Source organism: Doryrhamphus excisus, linkage group LG1 (assembly GCF_037039965.1).
Source record: "Doryrhamphus excisus strain RoL-2023G ecotype Guam linkage group LG1, RoL_Dexc_Guam_v1.1, whole genome shotgun sequence".
Taxonomy (NCBI): domain Eukaryota; kingdom Metazoa; phylum Chordata; class Actinopteri; order Syngnathiformes; family Syngnathidae; genus Doryrhamphus; species Doryrhamphus excisus.
In genome coordinates this window covers 19,235,715-19,261,642 of record NC_136357.1, presented here as the reverse complement: position 1 = coordinate 19,261,642, position 25,928 = coordinate 19,235,715, and the positions used below count along the sequence as shown (strand labels likewise).

The 25,928-nt window shown below is 40.3% G+C and overlaps 1 protein-coding gene across 2 annotated transcripts in view; it reads right to left on the bottom strand.

Moving 5' to 3' along the window:
- LOC131130761 (A disintegrin and metalloproteinase with thrombospondin motifs 20) overlaps positions 1-25,928 on the bottom strand; it is a 115,868-nt gene that overhangs the window by 26,941 nt on the left and 62,999 nt on the right. For both annotated transcript variants that reach the window (XM_058074673.2, XM_058074674.2), the window contains exons 19-28: positions 24,020-24,146; positions 23,740-23,950; positions 21,496-21,660; positions 21,175-21,345; positions 19,776-19,895; positions 18,611-18,718; positions 16,158-16,322; positions 15,358-15,627; positions 13,229-13,390; positions 11,680-11,856 (exon numbers count right to left, since the gene is read on the bottom strand). In XM_058074673.2, the coding sequence (XP_057930656.2) occupies positions 11,680-11,856; positions 13,229-13,390; positions 15,358-15,627; positions 16,158-16,322; positions 18,611-18,718; positions 19,776-19,895; positions 21,175-21,345; positions 21,496-21,660; positions 23,740-23,950; positions 24,020-24,146 (1,676 nt within the window). The remainder of the gene's footprint in view (positions 1-11,679; positions 11,857-13,228; positions 13,391-15,357; positions 15,628-16,157; positions 16,323-18,610; positions 18,719-19,775; positions 19,896-21,174; positions 21,346-21,495; positions 21,661-23,739; positions 23,951-24,019; positions 24,147-25,928) is intronic.

Sequence of the window (25,928 nt, the reverse complement as noted above, 5' to 3'; positions counted from 1 at the left end):
ATGCCTGCTCATTTGTTTTATAGCCTGATGACACTCCTCTGTCCAACATGGTACAGACTTCTTCCTACTCTTGCCTTTACTCTTGGGTATAGATTTTTCTGCTGCTACAATGTTGTTTGTGTTACATATAAAATAAATCACTACCATTAAAACAGTTAATGGACCTTCCAGCACACTGGAAGGTCACTACAATTAATAATTCACCACACACTATTAGCAAAACTCAAACTGCTAGTAACGTCATCAATGAAGGGAAGAGGGAAAAAAACGTGGTTGCCTGAGGCCTGCACACGATGCACAAAAGCCTGCATCCAAAGCCAACCGGCCCGGCCACCTCCACTACAGCCCCGCCAGAAGACAGACTCCCAAGATTTCTCTCCTTCTTTTAAATAGATACATTGACCCTGCTTCCTGTCTGCATTTCACGGCCAAGCGAGTGTACTCCAAACATCTTGGCTAAACAACCGAAATGGAACGCTCACGCTCAAGGAATGCTGGCCAGGCTATTTAAACTGTAAACAAACCAATGACTTAGCCAGGGGGCCTGCTGTCAACTGCAGAGGCAAGACGTATGGCGACGAGACCATCATCTGGTACCAATAATGAACTATGAAGAACTTCAGGAACGCAACCGTGAGAGAGGGAGGGGGAGAAAACCAGTTATAAACCAGACACCCTGATGAAAGCACTGGTTCAGAGATGGGGGATGACAGACAATGAACAATTAGGCTATGTTTTGCTTCATGGGCTTCAAATACGTAAGACACTGTAGAAATGCACATTTTCCATTTCACATGAAGGACATAATATGGCATTGTTCTCTTTATGATAACCCCACATCTCAGAACAACAAACAAGACTGGAGTAACCACGGAAAAGCAGGACCCTAACGCTTGTTGTTTTCCCCCAACAGCGGAGTTGACACTGCAGACACATGCTGTGCCACACATTGTAATTACCCAAACATTTTAAAGACAGGGCGGCAGCATCAAAGCCGGGTCCAGAGCGTGGTGGTTTCACATGCACGCCAAAATAGAAGATAACTCCCTCCACCAGCTCAGCTTTTTGAGAGGCTTGTGGTGGCGGTGCTGGTGGTGGGTGGGTGGGAGGTGGGGTGTTGAGTTGAGGAGTCGGCCCCTCCTCTACATCATGAAAGAGGCAGGAAGAAAGAAAATTGTAGCTGCATGGGGACGGACGCTCCTCTGGCTGAACTTTATCTGGGGGAGGAAAAAAAAGTGCTCCTCCTTCGTTTCATATGTCAGTTCATGAGGGTCAGTTCATCAAGAGAGCTGGCACAGCACCGCAGCGTTAGCGGACCACTGGACGACTACAACTTCGCAGACAAAGATGAGGGCATATATATATTGAAGACAACAGGTAGGAGCACCCTTCTTTACTACCCAATACTGCGCTTGACTTATGCTCATGCTGCTCGTATTCTGAGAATTTAAGCATGGCTCGCATGGGAAACACGCTTGTGATGCTTTTGACCACCCATGTTGTCACAGAAATTAATTTCACATGGTTAGCCCAGTTAATCCGGACGAGGAGGAGGTGTAGAGGGGATTTCTGGAAGGATTACACTGGAATCTACTCATCCAATTTGCATACATGAACCAAGCCAAGGGAGAGGAAAAAGCTTTTGGACGTTTCAGGAAAGAAAAGCACAGACACGAGCAATACAGCTGCATGTAATGGAGCGAGAGGGAACAATCCAGCCATGAGGTAGCTCCAGAGCGACATTCCTCAGCGACAGTTTCACGATTGCAGAGTAAATTACATAATTGAGTGCAAAACCACTTAATTTACAAACAGTGAACAGGTGTGGTGATTGTCAAGAGGCAAGCGAAAAAAGCTCTTATGAGAGCCGGCTGGCCCATGAGGCAATACTGTCATCATTCCGACATTGCAGACTCACTCTGTAGCATTTTTTAACAAATGATCAATTAATAAATGATCAATGTTTTGTGGTTGAATTCAACATATTAGTAAAAAAAAAAGGCTAAATTTTACAACAAATACAAACAAGAAGGACAAGAAAAAGTACACCCAAACACCAACTTCTTATCTCTTATCAGAAATTACTGCTATTACTATACACGCAAACAATACATGGAAACTTTCACATCAGCAAAAAGAAAACATGTATTAATAAGTTGTATCTATAGAGTCTAGCATTTAAATATTTGAGGATTGGATCAAAGCAAAAATTGACATTTGCCAAAAAGTAATATTTTTATGTGGGGATTTCAATATTGACCTTATGAATTCAAATAAGCAAAACAGAATAGATTACTTATCAATAATGTTTATAGACAGAGTTTATATCTCAAAATCACCAGACCAAGTAGAATTACAGATCATCACTAATTAATAACATATTCATGAATGACCTTGATAACAATACAACTAGTGGACTGCTATTTAATGATATTAGTGACCATCTTCCAGTGCATTCGATTTCCAATGAAAACTATAAAAAGAGAAAGAGCGAAGATACAAGGATATTCAGAAGACTACAAGCAGACGAAAGTTTTGGAAAAACAAAGATAGGAGACATCCACAGAGAGAAGTATCGAATAATAATAAAAACAAAGGGAAATCATCCATGGATGACAAAATGATTGCAAAATGCCTGTAAGAACAAAAAACAATTTGTGTTGATTTATAATGCAAAAACTAAAGAAGCAGAAAAAAACAGAATATATAAAAATAAGTTTTGAGAGTTTGTGGGACGGAATATTACAGTCAATTACTAAACAAGTACAAAAACAACATTAGAGCAACATGGGGCATCTTAAATAGTATTATAAGGAATGGCGTTAAGAAAGCAGACCACTCTCATTTCATAGATGGAGATGCCAAAAGTAAGTAAAATCTAATGAATGCTTTGCGAATATTGGACAGGAATTTGAAAAAAAAATGCAATGGCTCGTAAGGGAATGCCACATTTGTTGACAATTCCTAAAGACGCCATCATCGGGCACAAGCAGTTGGAGTTCCTGATTCCCTACCAGCAAAAGAAATGCATTTTAATCTGTCAACAGCATTTCACACTGGACTGTTATATGAACATGGGCCAGTATGCAGCTGGACTAGCCAACACTTGCTGAAGCCCTACGCCTTTCCAACGTTACTTGGTCGTGTGGAAGAGTCAGAAGGGCAAGTAGTAAGTAACAATTTATCAGCGTCCTAACTGTGTTTATTTTGTCCAAGTCCTGGAGCAAAAGCGCTTGTCTATGTAGCATTATAGAGTGTGCATACAGGGAGCAGGGTTGCTAATAGTCATTTCCCACCACAATTAGTGGCTCTCCACTGGTAGTGCTGCAAAAAAATCATACATTACCGATGCTGTAGAAAACACTAAAATGCTAAAGCTACTTGAGAGAAGTAACCTCTTTTCTTGAGAAACTTGGGACTGTACAGTCTCTACTTCCGGATCGAATTTGGGATCCAACACATGTGGCTGTATGTTACAAGCTAACAATTTAAAAAGATACATCGCCGTTTATTATCAACTCCTATAAAGTTGGGTTCGCAGCTAGCAGCACAAACCGGAAGTCCTTCTCAGCACTTGGGAGTGTGACCAACCACAGCGGAGTAAGCGTGCTGTGGGCGAATACATTAAAACAGGTCGTTTTCGCGGGGAATCACGAATAATACAGCTGAATGGGTGCAGATTCTGGAAGAACTAGAAAGCTTTCTGTGCTGGTTATCGTGTGTAGCTGCTCTACTTTCATACTGGCAACCCAGAAATTACCCTGTCGCAGGTAAGGGAATCGGACACATGCAAATTACGACCCTCAGCCAGTTAGCAGTGCTCAAAGTAAAGATGCTAACTTTTTGGTAAAAGAATCTACTCCTATTACAAACTGAGGGTGGGGGCCAAAATGGGTGGTAAGTCCATTTTTTTGGACAATATTCCTGTAACATGTCACACAAATTCAACAAGTTTATATTTTTTTATTATTATTTATTTTTAAAAAGAGCATTGATGTTTGCCTCTCAATCCGCTTTGCAATGTTAGTCTTGCCAGCTTTCATGAAATCAAATCATGTCATTTGTATTCGGATGGCTTTCAATCTGTGCATGTTTTTAAGAATACGTGGACAATTTGTAATTCCAGTTATGGCATTTTTTTTTGCATTTACCACAAATTGAGGCTCTGCAGCCTTTTGTTTCGATAATTTTGTATCAAAAGTATCAGTATTTCACATTTTGAATGAAAAATAATGCATTGACATCAGTGAAAGACATGGTACTTTTTTGCATTGTTATTTTTTTTTTTTAGAATTAAACAATATTTTCAATGCAGAATGAGTTGCTGGTGGAGGTTTTTCCAAACTGGGATTTGTAGCATTTTTAAGCCTTTTTAAAAATGATTTTCTACTTAATTTGCTTAAGAATGTTGTCTGCCGTGTGGAAGAAACAAACACAGTATGTCCTTTTTTACTCAGGTCGTGTTCAAATTGTGAGTGTCTGTCTGTTCTAATATTTAGGATCTCAACATAGACAAATATGGTATCACTTTCTTAGTTATGACATTTTACCCTCACCTTCCACATTCTACTATATTTAAGTCGCTCACAGTCCAAATCAAGCAAGAGGCGAACTAAGAGCACATCTGTATCTCATGTCTCTTGTCTCACCAGTATCAGCACGTCAAGAAACTTCAAGAGGAAACTCGACAAGGACAGACGATAAAGAATCACAGAACATGCGAGTCTGTGTGTTCCTTCTTTGTATGCTTACGTCCACAGAGAGAGTCAAAACAAAACACACGGAAAGAGCTGGTAAGAATGTCGTCAAGGGGAGGAAGGACAGGAATGTCAAGAGAAAGATAAAAGCAAATAGCGGGAAATTCTGACATACTGTAGTTTTGCTTTACTGTGTCCTGTCCAACTAAACCTTGCATGGTCCGAGTATACGGTTTCTTCCACGCTATTTCCTTTTTAAGTCAATAGCACTCAGCAAAGACATACCAAGCAGACGTTCCGGACTAAACATTCCACAATGGGGCCTTTCTGTTGTCGCACATGTCCTGTGACGTTATTTATTTGAGTCATATTCCCCATGGCAGTCAAGTAAGAAAAAGTGCTCCAACTTTTAATGTCAGCCAACAACCTCAAAGAAGATCTGGAGCCAACGTTCCCCAAGAAGCTGACACAAGAGAAGAAGGATGCATGTCGACTTATTTGGTCAAATGTTCTTTTGTGTCATTGAACATCCAAGTTTGTTTGCCTTTGCCGCAGGTCTGAAAAATAGCAAGCATTTAGAAAGAAATATAACATCAAGACAAGCCTTTAATATCCATTTTACATCGTACATTTTATCTTACATTTCAATAGAGGGAAATTCTTTCTTTTGAATGAAGATACAAAAAAATGGTAAAAATTCTTTCTTTTTTGAAAAACCTTTTAATATTAGATGATGAAAGTCCTCGTTTTAACATTTTCGTAATGCAGCTTATTGTCTCAAAAACATAATGATAGAGCATTTTTTGAAGGGTTTCTGGTAAATGATAAATGTTTGTTGAAAAATTTTCTTTTCATTAACTCTGACTTGTAATAGTTTTGACTTTTTTGCCTTCAAATTATGACAATTTTAATTCAATAATACTTATTGGAATATTATATCATTATATCATTTTTACTGTGAGCGTCCACTCTGGATGCAGAAACTGCTGAGAGCAGATATTCATGCGATAACTAGCCTTGTATAAAGGTAGGTAGGTAGGTAGGTAGGTAGGTAGGTAGGTAGGTAGGTAGGTAGGTAGGGAGATACATTCATCCCCACGGGGGAAATTTGCAAAGCAGCAGCACACTCCTGTCATATACTGTATGATCTTTGAATAGCTGGTTTATCTTTAAACACAGCAGAATGCTCCTCTCATATAGATGATGATCATTGAGATGAGATTTCTGCCATTTGTGCTTAACAGCAGCATAGAGCTGCTGTGTACACAAATGTGTCCTGCCCCGTCTCTAACGTTTTTGTGGTCTGTCCTTAAAAACAACAGAGGGCTCCTCTCACAGAGGATCTTTGACATATTTTCCAGCAGACTATTCCTGTTGTACAGAGGATCTTTGACAGGCATTTTTCCGGTACGTTTTAAAGGGGAACTGCACTTTTTTTTAATCATTCACAATCCTTATGTGAAACAGGAACACATATTTCTTTTCCTTTTCTGTGCAAGAAAACAAGTTAATTTCAGCTAGCTTACAATGCTGTCATTGGGATACACCTATTTCGACTATGAATCCCTCTAAAAAAAACTTCTAACAACATTGCATCATTTCATGTACACACTCTGATCATGCATTAACACGTACACTGATGATAATATGTAATAGTTGCAGTATCTTGCCGTATTTTGATGATTATAAACACAAGTTAGCTGAAATAAACTTTTTTTAATGCACAGAAAAGGAAAAAAAATATGTGTTCATGTTTCACATAAGGATTGGGAATGTTTCCAAATAAAGTCCCCTTCCTGTCAAAGACAGAATCCTGGTGCTGGTCCACAAAGAAGCAGCTAAACACTTGCAGACCTTCACAGGGCCGGTGACTTAAAAAATTCCCATCATCCATTGAGCAGCACAAGACAATCATGTTTGAGAAGAAGTCCTGAGGCAAAAAGCTGAAGGATGGACAAGATCACGCATCATCTGCTTTGGGAGGCCGACATGGCTTTTACACAAAAAGCGCATGTTGTTGCTCTAAAAGCCCAATGCAACACCATCTCCAGGAATTCAAGCCACGACAAGACGCAAAGATGGGTAAGGAAACGTGAGGCTGCTGATGTCATGAGCATCTGACCCCAGATGACAACCTCGGTCTACCCTCAGGATCAGTCAGCTCCATGGGAAGCGGCTCCTCTGGAAACACCGTGGTTTTATTACCAGCACTAAATGACTCAAATTGATCTTTTCCCTGACAATTGATCACATACAAGCAAGGAGACATGCTGGCGGCTTTGAAGGTACCATGAAATAAACACCAGCAGTTTTGGGTCTTTTCGTTTGACTTTGTAGCATAGATCAATAAAGCGCAAGCTTCTGTCACAATAGAAGCCCATCATCGACAATACAGTACATATATACCATAGAGCAGGGGTGGGCAAATATTTGGACTCCTGGCCGCATTGAGTTAACAAAATTGTCCAGAACATATATTTAACACACACACACACACACACTATTTTATGCTTATAATTTTTCTTGAATTATTTGTCTAATGTTATCTGTAAAAGTGTTATACTATCACCTGTATGTTCTCATGTCCCTTTTTTCAGGATCACTAAACATCAGACCACATCAAACTATGTCATTTAATTTTACAGTTGTGTTGTTTTTTTTTTTTACTAAATAAGACTTGCAAGTCATGATGCCAGTTTGTATGTTAAAAGTTGAAATACTTAGAAAGCAACTGGCGGGCCGGATTCAAACACTTGGTGGGCAGCATGTGGCCCCGGGCCGTAGTTTGGCCACCCCTGCTGTAGAGTGTTTACAGTATACTTATGTAAATTGCCTTCCATGGGGGCCAGAAAATGTCTTTATAAAACCAAAATGATGATCACATTTTAGATTTTATTATTGTAATACTGACAATGCAAAATATATACGTATATTAGTCTAAAATATAAATATATAAATATAAATGAAATGTAAATATATTATATTATATATATTTTATTAGTCATTTATCATTGATCAATTTTCTGACCTATACATTAGAATGCTGTATTATCATGTTAATCCATGCCAAAGTTTCTGATCAGTCTACCCGAGTTCTTGCATGTGAGACCCCAGTGCATGCCCGGATCAGCCAATGTAATGACTGACTGGTGTTCAACAGTCGGGGCGGGGACAGGGTGACAGACTGCTCGCCTTGACGTTGGCTGGCTGCCCCTCATAGCAACGGAGGAGGAAGTTCAACTTAGCTGCATCCGTAATTTGCTTTGTAAACATTTCACCTCAACTGGGTTTCAGATGCTGTTTTCAATTATCAGTAATGGCGGAGTTTGACCGGGAGATTATTCCCTTCCACTGCATTTAGTTTCTATTTACATCTACGGTTGGGCGTTCTCCTGTTGGCTCTGTTAGCATTAGCTCGCTAACGTTAAGACTGTTGACAGTGAAACGTGCACATTGGCTTTAAACGGTTAAGTAAGTAAGGCTAGGGAACTCGTGTTGAATTGTATGCACTTCTGGGTGGTATTTGGTACCTTTAAGTTAGTGGGGGGTCGAGTGGTGGGGTTCATGTTCACAATGTTATTTTTTTAGTTTTTGGTTCAGCGATCGATGAGGTTATGGCTGAGCCTTTTGTGAGGTCTGCTATTTTGAGCAGGCTTTTACTCGTTTGAACCAATCTTGTGTTGAGAAGCCTGACTGCGCTTCTCATCACTAAAATCTGACCAGAACTGGACTCACAGGTCCCACTGGGGGAGATAGGCCACTTGACTGGACTCACGGGTCCAACTGGGGGAGATAGGTCAATGGACTGGACTCACGGGTCCAACTGGGGGAGATAGGTCAATGGACTGGATTCACGGGTCCCCATGGGGAGATAGGTCACTTGACTGGACTCACAGGTCCAACTGGGGGAGATAGGTGTGTTTTGGATCACGATTCATGGTTCCATTGATCACAGTAAGTCTTCCAGGTCATGAAGCAGCAAAACAGCCCAAGACCATCACACCACCACCACCACATTTTACTCTTGGTTTGATGTTTTTCTTTTTTTGATGGAAATATGATGTTCTTTTTCACATCATACACATCTTCCAAAAAGTCCACAACAAAAAGTGCAGTTTTCCTTTAATGTTTTTTTTTAGTTCAGCAGTGGTTTTGATCTTTGCCATGCTGGCTGTTCATTCTTATGGAGGAGTCATGAACGCTGACCTTAACTGAGGCAAGTGAGGCCTGCAGTTCTTTGGATGTTGTTGTGGGGTCTTTTGTGACCTCTTGCATGAGTCGTTGCTGCACTGTTGGGCTCATTCTGGTTGGCTGGCCTCTACTAGAAAGGTTCACCACTGTTCCATGTTTTGGCCATTTGTGGAGAGTGGCTCTCACTGTGGTTGGCTGGAGTCCCAAAGGTCTAGAAATGGCTTTACAACCTTTTCCACACTGATAGATCTCAGGTAATCTCATTTAGGGGGCAATCACATTTTCACACACAGCCATGTAGGTTTGGATCAGATTTGTTTTTGTTTTTTTTAAACAATAAAAAGTTCATTTAAAAACTACATTGTGTTAGTTATGTTGTCATCAACTACTAATGAAATTAATTTGTTTGATTTGACATGTGGAAAGTGGAAAGTGGTTAGTGTTGGCCACACAGTGAGATCACGAGGAAGACCTGGGTTTGAATCTCCTTTGGGCATCTCTGTATGGAGTTTGCATGTTGTACCTGTGCTTGTGTGGGTTTTCTCCAGGTTTCTTTCCACATTCCAAAAACATGGATGTTAAGGTTTATTGGTGACTCTAAATTGTCCATAGGTATGAATGTGAGGTGTGCTGCCACCGCTCCAGCATGGACTCCGCCTCTCGCCCAAAGTCAGCTGGTATAGGCTCCAGCAAACCCCCGCCACCCTAATGAGGATCAGCGGCATATGGGCATGCGGCAAAGTGCAATAAAATAAACATGCAAAAAAAAAAAAAATCTGGAAAGGGGGCAAACTTTTGTCATAGAATATTGATGTCATGTTTTTAATTAAATCATATTTATTTCAATAGGATTTTCTGACATTATGACTTGCATTATCATATTTTGGTTTTATTTTTATGCAACACATTTTGTCCCCCAAAGGTTATGCATGCACGTGTGCGCGCACACACACACACACACACACGCACACACGTATATGTATACAGCATGTAGTTGTGTGCGTTTGTGAAATCAGCACTTTTTCACTTACAATATTCACATAAAAAATTATACCTGAACCTGAATCTCTGTGATAGTTCTGCTTTATTATGGTAAAATTCTGACTTTATTCTAATAAAATTGTGACTATTTCCTGTATTGGACTTACAGCTTCATTCTTGTAGTAAACCAATGGTAGCACCAGGTTCAAAACATTGCATTGTTTGTTGATTTTAAAAACAATTATTCAAGTGTTTTAAACAGAAATTAAAAGCTGCAAAAGGCATTAGCAAATAAATATATATAAAACACATATGAACACATATGAAATGAAAATGAAGAAGAGGTATCTGTCTGCTGCTGTTAGTCCTTCAAAATGATTTGCTACGATGAATGAATAGAAATGTAATTCCAACAATAAATCGGCTCGTTGACATGATATAAGCATTGTGGAGAGCAGGGGTGTCCAAAGGTTTGTCCAGCCAGGGCCACACAGTGAAAATTAAAATCATATTATTTTGTAAAACAACACATGTAATATGCTGAGAAGTTATATATATTTCTAGAAAAATATGCATGTCAGCTTTGTCATGTATTATTATTGCCATCATTCACTCTTTGTACTTTTTTTTGCTTTTCCTTTTTAACTTCCAAATTTTCCAAATATTCCGTCTTAAATAATCTTCTCGTGCTATTTTGACTTTTTTACCTATAATTTTTTTAAATTAAAAATACCACTTTAGTTTGTTTTGTTTGTCTTGATATTACGACTTTAAAAAAATTTTTTTTTTCTTTAATATTTGTTAAAACATAGTTTTTTCCTCATATAATTTATTTCATTTATTCTCAGAAAATTATATATTTTCATATTTCGACTTTATTCTTGTAAAACGATGTTTTTGTATTGTTTGCTATTTCAACTTTCTCCTCGTCAATTATTTTTAATAATTGACTTTGTTCACACAATATTCTATGCTTTTTCCTTCATATTTCAAAGTTATGTTACCAAAATTAGGTTATTTTCCCTCATAACATTCTCTTAAAAATACATATGACGTGTTCTTGGATTTTTTTGCAATTTTTTTTGTCTTCATCATTGGACTTTATTCTATTTTATTATTTTAAATTATTACTTATATCATTTTACTTATTATTATTCTGCCACAGGCCAAAAAACAAGAAGAAAAGGCTGCACTTTGGACACCCTTATTTAATATTATTTAGCCCAATGACAAACTGCAATTATACAAATTCATATATTGAGAATTTATTGAGCATTTCATGGCTTAACAATAGCTATTTTAAAATGCTTTTCGATTTTTTTTGTTGTAAAAATCTGGAGTGTGAATATTGTTTGTTAAATTGTAGAAATATGAAATACAAATAGATGATAAACGGCATAGGAAATGGATGGATGAAATGAATGGAATGGAATGAAATGGATGAAAGCGTCCTGAGCGGCGGCACCGGCGGCAAACCTTAAATAATCTGTAAAATTGGCGACAACAACAAAAAAAGTACTGTACAAAACGTTCCATATTCAAAACACAAACACCTTTCTGCCAGCTGCTGAATTTCAAAGCCACAATAAAGTCTTATACACAAATATACACTTGCGTACTCATGATACAGAACAACACACACACACATTGAGTCAAAAATAGGCCGTGTGTGCATGTGTATTTTAAAAGTAGTTTTAAAGTGTGTGTGTGTGTTATAGCACCATGTGTAAACACACGCACACACACAGCGACGCAACAGCACCAGCAAGGAGGTGAGATTTTGTTTTTTAAGTAAGCGCTATCATCGTACCGGCTTCCATGGTCTGCGGTGCCAGGAGGCGGAGCCTGGGCAGGGCTGGAGGTTACACTGTTCTGTGTCGGGAGGCTTGTTGAGGACGTCGCAGTTGTAGTCGCTGAGCCTCTCGCCGCTGGGCCTCTGACACACGACCAGACGAGTCCTCCTGCCGCCGCCGCAGCTCTGAGTGCACTGAGGGAATCCATCCCAAGAAAGTTGAGTGACACTACCCAAATGACACCATGTGTAAGACTGGCTTTTCATCGGAGTTTTCAACGTGATGTGGAATCGAGTATCCAGACAGAGTGGCATATGCATTTCTGACTCAATGAATGTTCGTTTGTTTATTGCGTGCAACTGCAAAACGACCCCCCGTGGGGCCAAAGAACGTTGCCAGTGGCAGCAATTTGATTAAGAAGGGTGAGAAACACAACTGAAGGATGTTGAGAACATCCGGACCAACAATACGTTCCAAGTATTCGTCATTTACAATGGATATCAAGTACAAGTACTACCATATCGTATCGTATACACCATTACAGTACATTTGCCATAGAAAGGAACTTGGATATACTTATGAAAAAATAAAAATACTCATTATTTTAGTCATAAAATTATGACATTTTCTTAATATAAAATTATAGCCTGACTATTTTGTCACAATATTGTGGTGTTATTTGTATTCAGTAATATTTTTGTAAAATTACTCTTAAAATTGTAATCAAAAAAATTACATCATATTTTAGGTAATATTTTGACTTTCTTTGTCATAACATTATGTTATTTTGTTAATGACATAATATTTATTGTAATATTATGTCATTACTTTAAAAAATGACAATATTTCTTGTAATAGGACTTTTTCTTACAAAAAATAATCACATTTTTGGTTTTATTCTTGTCAAACTGAGACTTCTTTCTTACAAAATTACTAATTAAACCTTTCTAATCTTGTAAAATTACTTATTTTTATCCCTCAAAATGACAACTTGATTCCCACAAATGACAATATTCATAATACATTTCAAATATATTTTTTATTCTATTAAAATATATACTAGACTTATGATTATTGATTAACTAATATTTGAATCTATTACAACACAAACTTGATTTATGATTTATTCATTCTTTGAGTACCTCAAAAATGTGTATAGCAACATGATATATTAATATTCTTATTCTTATTCTTATGTACAGAACTATTTAGCACGGTGGCGGTACCGTTGTAGTCTGCATGAGTGCTGCCTGGCACCGCCAAATTGTGGTTCATGAAGGAAACCTGAAAAGCCTGTGACCTTCTGAAGCAGAAACCTGGTTAAAGATAAAGAGCACACACACACACACACACACACACACACACACACACACACACACAAACACACACACACCTCCAAGTAACAAGTAACCTCCTTTGCAACAGCCAAAACAAGCTGTACACTGACTCCTCTAAAATATGTCCAAGTTTATTTCAGTAGTATTGTCCCTTGGGAGGAGATCATCAGCCGGCATCGCACAGACACAACAAGGATGAAAGTTGAGTACTGAGAAACACAAAGCTCACCTGTGCCCAGATGCCGTAGTTCCACAGGGGGCAGGCCCCCGCATTGCAGCTCTTGGACGCGGCCGGTTTGACACGCTCATCGCAGAAGCTGTTACTACGGCCGTCACCATCCTGACAGACCACCACGCGCCTCTGGAATCCGCCTGCACATGTGCTGGAACACTGCAGAGCACACAGAGCAAATACTTGATGTGTACTCCTCTACTACCCATTCCAAGTAGTTGGAGGCTACATGTGGATAAACGCGTCTTCGTCTGCCTATTTGACTGCCTCATTCACACAGGAAATAGCGCCACAAATGTTTTGTTATCTATGCACGGGCCTTTTTCTGGGATGCTAATCTTTCTTGAACGTATTCTATTTCCATGTGATACGCTGGAAAATGAAAGGATTTCAATGGGTCTAAATTACACTTTTCAGTTGGTTATGAAATATGTGGAACATTTTGGAAAAGAGTAAAATTGAAATCAAAGTCAAAACAGGCTACACTACACATCGTAAAATGTCGTAAAATCACTTCCTGTTTATGGAGAAAGAGCTCAGATTTTGCGACTGGACTTTTAAACTTTTTGGGAAAATTCCGAACCACAATTTGTGACAACTCTAAAATTGTCTTAATTCGCACAAGTCTCCATAACAAACAAACAGTAAGGAGCCGATAGCCGTTACAAGACTAGCAGGCAATGGGGAGCACTACCAAGAACTGCAAGTCGATGCGCCGTCACTCTGAATCAAAATATGGCGGCGGACACAACGGACAATGAAAAATAATCGTTTAACCCAGCCATAGCTAGCAAGCGAGCCCAAGTTTAATAATATCTCGGAATCTTCTTGAAGAGATATATCCTGGGCTGGAACGACTGGTGAGAAACAAAACTCGCCATAACAACAAATATTAAACACCGAAGTTAAGTTGTTAAGCCAAACTAATGGTGTAATCAACAGATGGCGTTGACATGAGTGTTGCTTAGCAACCACAACAATGTCAAGTCAAAATACAAAAGAAGAGGATCAGCTGGAAGGTCTGTTTGGTCCTAAAGGTGGTTCATTACAAGGGTGCTTGTTAAGCCGTGGAAGGGCAGCGTTCAATGAGGTACATGGGCTGTTCATCACAAGTAAATGGGCGATACGCACTCACGCCTCCTCAGACCAGTTGGTGTGTCCGGCTTCCGGATTCAACCACTGGCACGAGGGTGGGACCACAAGAAAGGCCATCAGGCCTGGAAGGCGGTTCAAGGTGTTTGCTATGTCGGCCGTTGAAAGAGGTGTTCAGTGACCGTATGTGTGCTGGTGGCGCAGCCAACCCTCCTTGGAGCCAGTTGAACGAGTCCGGTTTCAGATCGGGCCGCTGGCACGGGGGTGAGGCCACCGTTCCGGCTCCAGGGCGGTTCTTTACAAGGGTGGTCGAGTCGACGTTCAGAATGTCACATGGCCTGTTCGACGCGTGGAAACATGCAATGACGCATTGACCCGTCCTCAGGCATGGTTGCCGTGTCCGGCACCCGGATCCGACTGCTGGCACGGCGGAGGAGGGCCTATCAGCTTTGAAGGCGGTTCATAACAATTGTGCTTGATGAGTCGCATGCAGAAGGCCGGTGTTCAGTTTCTTCACCAGGAACTTGGAAGCGGATCGATGGAATTGGACGAAGAGCTTGCTCTCTGGTTCTACCATATCTAACTTATTGGGTGGGGATTTGGGGTCTCTATTATTATATATCACCATTTTGATTGTTATGGTTATAATAATATTTATTGTAGTTCTGAAAAAACACCATTACATCATTGTATGGTCACACCACCTTAAACTTCTTCATATATTAAAAATGACATCTGGAATCCAGGAAGTGAATAAATGTAGTGCAATAGAAGCAGATGGGGGGGGGGGGGGTCTACTCTTTCCTAGTCCTTTAAACTGTGAATTGAATGATGTGATGTATTCCAACTTGTTCAAATAAAATGAAACCATGACCATAAAAGCAAAGCCTAGCTTACCATGTGTATGAGCTATGTAGCATCTATTAAATATAAATGAATTATTGCTGATCTTTTTGCAAACAAACAAAATCCCAAACTAATAATGCAACAACTCCCACAAGGAATGAGCGAACCCCAACGTGTTTTGTACATACTGCGCTCCAGGGTCCCGTCCTCCATTGGTTGTCTGTGGACGGCACATTCCAGCTGTTGTGGCCGGGATGGCGCCCAGGATCTTTGGGGGATCCGTAGGGCTGGTCGTTGATGCGCTGGTGGCGGGAGGATGAGGAGCAGGCTGCTGCGCTGCAGTCCTGCTCTGTCGTCGGCCTCTCGTCTGGGTCGCAGAAGGACTGGTCCACAGGCTGGTGGTAGTTGGAGCAAAGGACTTGTCGGGTGGAGCGCCCGGCACCACACGTCACTGAACACTGCCAACAGAAGAGCATCAATAGTCATGCCAAAAACTCCAAAAGTGACTGTCACAAAATGGTGAAAATGTGGCAAGACAGCTCAAGCTGTACACCCTGGACTGGTGGCCAGCCAATCACCGGGCACATATAACAACCATTCACACTCACATTAGGAGTCACCAATTAACCTAGCATGTTTTTGGAATGTTGGAGGAAGCCGGAGTACCCGGAGAAAACCCACGCATGCACGGGGAGAACATGCAAACTCCACACAGAGATGGCCAAGGGTGGAATCAAACTCTGGTCTCCTAGCGGTGTGGCATGCGTGCTAACCACTCGGACCGCCGAGCAGCCACCACCCGAAACAAGCAAAAAAAAGTCACAATTGCAACTTATGGTGTGGAAAATATACACACATATATCCATACACATGCTTAAATATGTTTCAGAAATGTATTTTTCCCTCATTTTACTGAATTTTGGATTACAATTTGCACATTTCCACTTGTAATCATTACATAAAACGAAATAAATAAAAAGTCACTCACAGTAGACCACTCCCCGGAGCGCCACTGGCCACAGGGACTGAAACAATCGGAAGTCTCTGGGGGGCGGGGCAGGTGGGCGCAATGAGACTCATCAGCGACACCTCCATGGGCGTCTCGGCAGCTGACGTAGCGTGCTCGCGTTCCTTTGCCACAGGTTGCAGAGCACTGGAAGCAAGATTTCGTCCTTACGTTAATTTTATGATGTCTTCTCAGGTGGCAATACTAGAGAAAAGCAACTTGGATACACTCTAGAGTAGTCAACGTACAGCTCGCATCACAGCATAGATGCAGTAACGTCAGCACGTGTACAGCTCTAGACCAGTCATTCTTAACCAAACTTGGGCTTGCAGCGCCACCTATAGGGCCGCAAAAACTTTGAGTTTTGCACCAGTGGGCAGCGAGGGCTGTGGGACTGCGTATTATCACATACTACAGTATTAAATGGCCCTGTACCCTAGAAACCGCCCATGAATGATACGGGAAAAGGCCGAAATTATACTGTGTCAAAGCCCAGGGCAGTGATACTGATAAAATATAGAGTTTAACCATGTCCAGTATCAGCCCCCGTAGCTGTCCACTCAGAGCGCGCTGCTTATCAACTGAAGACACCAGAGATAGGCTAGCCGCTATGCTACTGTATGCTATCCATGAGACTCTCAGTTACAGTGCAGCTTCCGACCAGATAGTGGTGGTAATGTGTCAGTTGTTTAACAAGCTCACAGAAGATCAGAAGAAGACATTCAACTCCAACTAGCAATAGAGGTTTTTAAAACAAAAAATGAAGACCCTGTGGTGCCACTTAGTAGTTATCACTACCTTCTTTTTTTAAATTGACTTTATTGATTTTTATTCTCACTCACTTTTTTCTTAGTAAAAGTAAAATCTTAGTAAAATCTAAATATTGGTCTTTTTTTATTAATAAGCCTGACATTTTTTCTTGCTTGATTTGTTCCATGAATTATTAGCAAAAGTTAAGATAGGTTTAATAAAAATCTTTGTGATTATCGTATTTTATCATGTCATGTTATTATTCATTAAACTTTATTCAGGTTTTAGCTTGTTGAACTGTCAGTGGATTTGATTTATTAGTGAAAACAAATTAATGAGTTCAATCTATGGGCCCCGGGCCACTCTGCACTGAAAAAAATCATGCCTCAACGTCAAAAAGGTAAAGAACCCCTGCTCAAGACCATCGTACTGCCAGTACCACGATGCTTGCCTATCTTGCTCCTTGCATTGTCAAATATTTTGAAAATAAAGGCTGTCATGGCATTTTCATGTCATTCTGATTCCCTTTTGTTTATGTAAAAATACATCGGCGAAACCACGCGCGTATCGGCTGATACCGATTCAAGTAAAGAACGCAAATATCGGCCCGATATATGGGCCGGCCGATGTATCGGTCGATCCTTAGTGCATACTGTATGTTTACTGACACAATAAAGCCACTACAGAGTGCAAAGGTAACATCTGCTGCTGAGATGCAAACTACTATTAACTTTTCATTATTACATTACATTACATTATGAATAATAATATCTTACATAATTTAACATTTTATTTTTGTATATGTACACTGTTGATTTGTTTTAATATTCAGACACGATACATGCATTATACATTATAATTACATTATTATTTCCATCATTGTCCTCATTAGAATCACGGGTATGCTGGAGCCTATCCCAGTTGACTTTGGGCGAGTGGCGGGGCACACAACAAAATAAATCTTATAAATCATCATTGTTACTTATTATTACAGATCATTTAGCCCAGTTTGTTTTGATGTAAACCGTTCTTACAATTTTTACAGTCAAAAAACTGTACTAAATATTATGTATTGTTACTATTATTTATTACAGGTTATTATTTAAAAAGGTTTAAAGAAATGTCAAACAAACTGTAATAAATAATAACTTGCATTTCATATTTTTACAGATTGTCATGTTAAATGGAATTAACTGTCTGAAATAATCATATATACGATTATAGAAATAAAACAATTGTGTAAACTTGTGCATTATTTTTATCTATGAGTTAATTTTTAACTGTAATAAATAATCATCCACTACAATGTGATTATTATTATAGTCACAGTAACAGTTTTATGAGATGGTGTTATTTCAAGAAACTGTGACATACATTAAGATCAAACGTTTTTTGGGGGCTTTTTCAGCCATTTATTCGGTGAAAAAACAAACAAAGCTCAGGTTTTGTAGTTGTAAGTTCTGTATTTCCATACTTTGTATTGACAGTTAAAACATGGCCTGTGTGGTCAATAAATGATGGTGCTAGTTTGACTCTGGAATGGATTATTTCAATTTCGAATGTTTCCCTCAGTGGGAAAGCATGTTTTTTCCTACAGCTGAGATAGGCTCCAGCATACCCAGATGAGCACACCCACAAAGACAAGCGGTAGAGAAAATGGATGGATGGATGATTTGTCTCCTTACCGCTGTCCAGGAGCCATATCGCCATTGCATCAGGAGCTGAGCAGAGTTATCAGGCCAAGGCGTGCTTTGGACGGGAGAGGCCCACGGACATGCCGGCATCTCACAGTCCTGCCAACATACACCAAGTATTATTATTGTGTTACTATTTTCAAATACAGTAAAGTCTCGTTATATCGATATCGGTTATATCAAAGTACTGCTTATTACGATACTATTTTCATTTCCCGGCAAATTTCTAGTCTTTTATGATATAATTAGTTTCGTTAGTACGATACCTGGTTATTATGATAATCCGGTTACGATGCCCTTTTCATCTCCCGCCAGCCAATTTGGTCTGCTTATATCGATACAAAAGCAGCTTAAATCAATCTTTGCTTAAGGATTTCAATACCAAAAAAGAACACGGCGAACGGCTGCTTCCAGTCAACTTTATTTTTCACACTTCCACCACTAGAGCACAGCACACACACCGATTCCCGCACTTCCTGGTTCACAGGTCATGCTCAACCCGCCCCACATAGCTGGCCAAACACATGCCTGCAACAGAAGAACCAACTGCGTTCGTGGTTTTCTGTATAGAATCTATACACACGAGAGAAACCACGAACGCCAGCATGTACATATGAAAAACAGTGATTATTGCCAGCGATAAAAAGATATCTGAATACAACACAATTAAATACATGTATTTGTACGCTTGTGTCTTCGTTGGAATAGGTGTGTATGCTATGTCAGTTGGTTCTTCTGTTGCATGCATGTGTTTGGCCAGCTATGTGGGGCGGGTTGAGCATGACCTGTGAACCAGGAAGTGCGGGAATCGGTGTGTGTGCTGTGCTCTGGTGGTGGAAGTGTGAAAAATAAAGTTGACTGGAAGCAGCCGTTCGCCGTGTTCTTTTTTGGTATTGAAATCCTTAAGCAAAGATTGATTTAAGCTGCTCAACATTGTTCTATAGTATAGAACAATGTCGAGTGCATTATTGCCCACTTTTAATGCAGTTCGGCGCAGGATCGGATATATCGACAGTCCGGTTATATCGATATTTTTTCCGACTCCCGACAATATCGATATAACGAGACTTTACTGTAGTACATGTAGTACATGTTTGCTGCTTATCTGCTGCCCCGGGTGACAAAATGTTCTGGATATAAAATGTTGCTGTTGTACCTGACTGTCTCGGGGCCTGGCTGCAGCATTGCACTCCCTGTCATTCACCGTGTTGCCGTAGTTGCCCGACACACACCGCACCGCTCTCACCTGGTATCCATGACCACACGTCACAGAACACTGGTTACACACAAACAAACAAATGTTATCCCAGGACGTCAAGGTAGGAATTGTATGTTAGACACTCAGCAAACATCAATGTATTTACACCCGGGGTGTCCAACCATTTTCCACTGAGGTCCACATGAAAAATCAAAGGATGCAACAATTTCAAGTGGACCTATTATGATGTTTCACTTTTCTGAGCTATAAATGTAGAATGTTCTCGTGTTGAACTATGCCAAAGTTTGAAATAATGAGGTTTGAGCATTTGGAAGTGAGCCCTGAAAGAAGTTTGGGATGGCTCACAATGCTGGGTTTCAAAAGGCGTGGTAAAAACTGTCCCTCAGTGATGTCACAGAGGGGTGGGCTTCCTTGTATGGTTCATAGTAAGGAAGCACTTAGTAAGGAAGCACTTTGGGCGTGTGACCAATCATAGCGCAGTGGGCGTGCCCAAAGGTGGGCCGTGAGTGGAATAAATCAAAAACAGACCATTTTGGCAGGAAGCACAAATCAAATGAAATACGGATGGAATAGGTGCAGATTCTGCTAAAATTAAAAAGTTTTCTGTGCTGGTTATTGTGTGTAGCTGCTCTATAGGAGACCACAACCCAATACAAAGGGTCAAAAAATGAAGCACGCAGGCCACAAAGCTTGGAGACCCGAGTTGGATTTTCCGCGGGTACTCCGGTTTCCTCCCACATTCCAAAAACATGCTAGGTTAATTGGCCACTCCAAATTGTCCATAGGTATGAATGTGAGTGTGAATGGTTGTTTGTCTATATGTGCCCTGTGATTGGCTGGCCACCAGTCCAGGGTGTACCGCGGCTCTCGCCTGAAGACTGCTGGGATAGGCTCCAGCACCCCTGCAAGCCCCGTGAGGATAAGCGGTAGAAAATGAATGAATGAATGAATGATGTCCCCTATATAAAATAAATCTAGTAAAATCTGCATCTGAGCTTTGTCAGATTTTCTATGCTCCAACATCAAGAATAGTCTGTTTATGAATAAACTTACTGCAGTCAGGTCTGGAACCAATTAACCATCATAAACAAGGGTCGGCTGGATGTGTGATGGATAGATGTAGGCAAGCACAGCAATGACTTAAAACAGTGACTCATGCAGGTCCCATTCCCTGCAGTGCGGAAGCTTGGCATGTTTGTTTGTAATGTATGGAAGTACGTGTACGTGTACGTGTACGTGTACGTGTACGTGTACATGTACGTGTACGTGTACGTGTACGTGTACGTGTACGTGTACGTGTACGTGTACGTGTACGTGTACGTGTACGTGTACTCACTGCACCCCACACGCCAGCCTGCCAGGAAGCACAGTCAGGCAGCTCGCAGGTCCCGACGGAAGCGGGTTTGCTGGAAGGGTTGCATGAATGCTCCCTCAGCTTTTGGTCTGTGTTAGCTTGCGTGCACCACACCTGCCTGTGTCTCACGCCCTTGCCACAGGTGACCTGGCACTGCGTGCGTCATGAAGTGGAAGAAGAAAATAAACGTCACTAGAGTGTGGTTGAGTGTGCGCACGAGACGTGCATGAAAAATTCAACATGTACAAATATCTTGTTTCTATTTGGTACAGTCCAAGGTGTGGCCCAGGGGGACATTCCCACCTCACTCCAGTCGCTGGCACGCCATTTGGGACATGGTTGCTCATTGCAGACTTCTGTGAGGACCCGCTGGTATTCACCACACTCCCTGTCCACCAGGTGACGGCCCAGGTTGCTCATGCAGTACGACTCTCTGCTACGACTCCCTCGGCCGCACGTCTTGGAACACTGTGCAAAATACACAAAACATCACTTTTGTTGGGTATTCTATGCACATTATTACTGCTGCAGTTATTATTATGTACACAAAAGATTGAAGCATTCATTACTACTACTATTTTTCCCCATGCAAGCGCACACACGCGCACACACAATATATCATATCAGAAAAAAATACATGTATTTATTTATTCATTTATTCATTCATTTTCTAACGCTTATTCTCACTAGGGTCGCGGGGGTGCTGGAGCCTATCCCAGCCGTCTTCGGGCGAGAGGCGGGGTACACCCTGGACTGGTGGCCAGCCAATCACAGGGCACATATAGACAAACAACCATTCACACTCACATTCATACTTATGGACAATTTGGAGTGGCCAATTAACCTAGCATGTTTTTGGAATGTGGGAGGAAACCGGAGTACCCGGAGAAAACCCAAGCGGGTCTCCACGTTGTGTGGCGTGCACACTAACCACTCATCCACCGTGCAGCTGGATATAAATTAAATTTTAAAAATTACATAGAAAAATATAATGGATTTTTAGATAAATCTAACAAAAATCCTTACATAATACAATGGTTCTTAACTGGTTTGGCTGTGGGATCCAAATCATTCTCAACAACAGGCGGCAAACCAAACGTTTCTCAAATGTGTTATATGTGTTATTTTTCTTTACAAAAGAAAAATCATAAAATTATGAGAAACACAAAACAGTGAAAGACAAAACAAATACAAATTTGGGGAAATGTATGTTGCAAAAGAATTCTTTCAAGAACAAGAATTCTTTACAAAAATGAAGTCAAAATATTATGGGAATACAATTTAATTTTAAGAGCCCTGTGATTGGCTGGCGATCAGTGTACCCCACCTCTTGCCCGAAGACAGCTGGGATAGGCTCCAGCATGCCTGTGACCCTCGTGATGATAAGCGGTATAGAAAATGGATGGATGGAAAGTGGAAATAGCGGGAGGAAAAACAGCAGAAATTGAATAAAATAACTGTAATATTGAGAAAAATAAGTCATATTCTAATGAGAAAAAAGCTGCAATTTTCCAAACAAACCCTAATATGAGGACAAATAATGTCATTTTAGTAAAATCAAGTTTAAATATGAAAGAAACAAAGCATTTACAAAAAAATCCTAATACAAGGAACTTAAGGAAATTAAGTTGTCATTTCTGGAAAATTTGTTTGAGGAAAATGTTATGTTACAAGAAAAGTGAAAATATTATAGGAATAATGTTCATAAAAATGTATATGAAGAAAGTGGAAATAGCTGGGGAAAAACATCAGAAATGCAATCAAACAGCTGGAATTGATGAGAATAAATATTATGAGAAAAGCTCATATTCTAATCACAATTTTACAAGATACACCAACAATATGAGATGAAAGATGAAATATAACAGAAACAAAACATTTTTTAAAACGTAATATCATCAGGGACAAAATAAATCAAAATTAAGTAATTTTTGGAAATTAGGTTGGGGAAATAATTATTTGTTATTCATTATGGAAATAGTCCAAATATGGGAAGAAAATCACATTACGAAATGAACATTTACTAAAATAAAACTATAACAGTATACATAAATAATAAACAAAAAATAATGTCATTTTAGCAAAATAAAGTTGAAATGTTAAAGAAAAACACATTTTTTAAAAGTATTATATGATACTACTACACTATTACTATACTAGTAATTTATGAGAAACAGACAAAATAAAAAGTCATTTTTAGAATATTCGGTTGGGTAAAAAGTGCCAGTATGGAAATCAAGTTCCATCAAGATTCGTGGAATTTAAATGCAATTTTAGTGTCAGCAGTAAAAACAATTTGCTGTTACAGGCCAAGCCGGGTCCGTGCGTCCTGATTGGCTGTAGATCTTTCTATTGTGATCATGCATTTTCAGATGAATTCCCCTTGAGATAGCGAATATAACTTCATAGCTTTACAAAATCAAAGTGGTAAAGTTGCATAATTTCAGTTTTCACTGTGTGGCCTCCCTGGAAAACATTCTGACAGCCAGAGGACAGAAAATGGATGAATGGATGATGTGATGTGATGATGATGTAGATGTGCTCTACCTGTGACCAGGCACTGTACTGCCAGCTCTTGAGGAGACAGTCGCCATGACAGGACTCTCGGGTGGCAGGTTTGGCGATGTCGGCGCAGGTGCTGGCCGCCACCGGATGGCTCTGCCTTTTCATCAGGTTGTACTTCATGCACTGAACTTCCAGGCTGCGATAGCCTGGTCCACACTTGGCTGAACAGTCGCTCTTCCCGGTGACATGCCACCTTTTGTGTGTGAGGGGGAAAATGTTCATGATCACAACAGTGCAGGAGTCTCCTCAAGCTGTGTCTTACCTGACTTCACAGTCCGTGTTGCAGGGCTCAGTGACAGCAGCCGGATGAGGTAGTTGTTCACATCGCTGCTCCGACACCTCCATGTGATCGCTCTTTCGTGCACACGCCGTCTTTTGACGACGCTCACCTGTGCACGCAGAACACAAGAAGTGGAAATTCACTCGGCACAATATCACATTTCTTCATTTTCAAGCCTTGGCGGGAGGGAAGGGGCTTCATAATTGCAACTCTTTAGTGCAGCCCCCAGTCAACTTTGACCCACAGGAAACCAGACTAAGCACCCTGCTTTATAGGTGAACTTTGACGAGCTTAACGTTTGAAAAGCTAAAGCCTAAAGTGGGGGTGTCAAACTCATGCCATAGAGGGCCGACACGCTACAGGTTTTATTTCCAGCCGGTCACTAAAGCAGGTGATTTTAATGATGAACCCTCCTTTGGTTTGAGGGAAGGAGCTCCTCAATGAAATCACCTGCTGGAGAAACTGGTTGGAAAGAAAACCTGCCGTGCTTTGGCCCTCTGTCCACATGGTGTTGAGGTCACATGGTGTCAAGGTGTTGAGCGATGCCGGAAGAAAATGTGATGGGATGGGGTTGGGTCAACTTGATTGATTGAATTTTTAGCAAATGAATCCAGTGGTGTGCTAAAATGTTGTCAAATCTGTGTCTCTGCTTGGTCATTTCTTAGCATCATCCATTTCTGTAATCACCAGTGTGGGCTCTGCCAAGTACCAGGCAGTAGACTGCCATTGCTTGTTTTCTCACAGTGATACGTTGATACAATTGCTGCGTTGGTCGACCATAATAAGTCAATCATTTGAAACTATCTAGTTTTAGTTTTACATCAGATGGGTTGTCATTTTCAGAAATCAAAAAGGTTGGAATTTTACATGAAACAAGTTGTTATTTCACAACAATAAAGTGGTAGTTCATTCATTCATTCATTTTCTACTGTTTATCCTCACAAGGGCGAGGGGGTTCTGGAGCCTATCCCAGCTGTCTATCCCACGCATGCACAGGGAGAACATGCAAACTCCACACAGAGATGGCTGAGTGTGGAACTGAACTCGGGTCTCCTAGCTGTGAGGCCTGTGTGCTAACCACTTGTACGCCATGCAGCCTTAAAGTAGTAGTTTTTCTTTAAAAAAGTGGTCATTTTATGAGAATGGCAAAGTATGCAATTTTAGGACAATAAAGTGGTAGTTTCCCGCAAAAATGGTCATGATGTTTTGACCCGTAGCGTTCAGAAAAAAAGTGATAACAGATCAAAAATGTCATTTTACAAGAATAAAATAGAAGTTTTCCATTAAAAAAATTTTGCAAGGTAAAAAAAAAAAGCATTTTTATGAACAAAGGTTGTAATTTCACAAAAATAGTTTGACACAAATAGGTAATGATTTTACAGGAACAATGTGTAGCCAGTAGCAGATTAGCTCAGCGCCTTCCATCCATCCATTTCCCGATATGCCACCTATCCTCAGTAGGAATGCAACAGTTCGCTGTGAGCGCTCGATTAGGAAGTCAGTGGGGGCATCTGTGAAAAATGCTGCTTTATCATATGTATAAACGGGTGTATTTTCAGTCGTATTAAATGTGTAAGTGTAATGTGTAAACCTCGAGTCATACGGCAGCTGTGAATGTTAAGTCCAACTTTAAGCCTTTCAAACTGATGGATCGGAGATTAAGGGCAAGATAAAAGGTATGTGTTAGTTTTAGCTCACTAATTTGATCATAATTGTATGAGAATTTGCATCAGTTCTTTCACACCAAAAAGGTTGGAGTTTTACGTCAATGCCACTTGTATGGCATATATGCAAGTTGGAAATCAACTTGGGTATTTTTTTTGAATAAATCCAGCTACCCTCAAGCTTTTGGCAGAGATAATGACCACAGACCCTTGGCGGAGCTAACTAA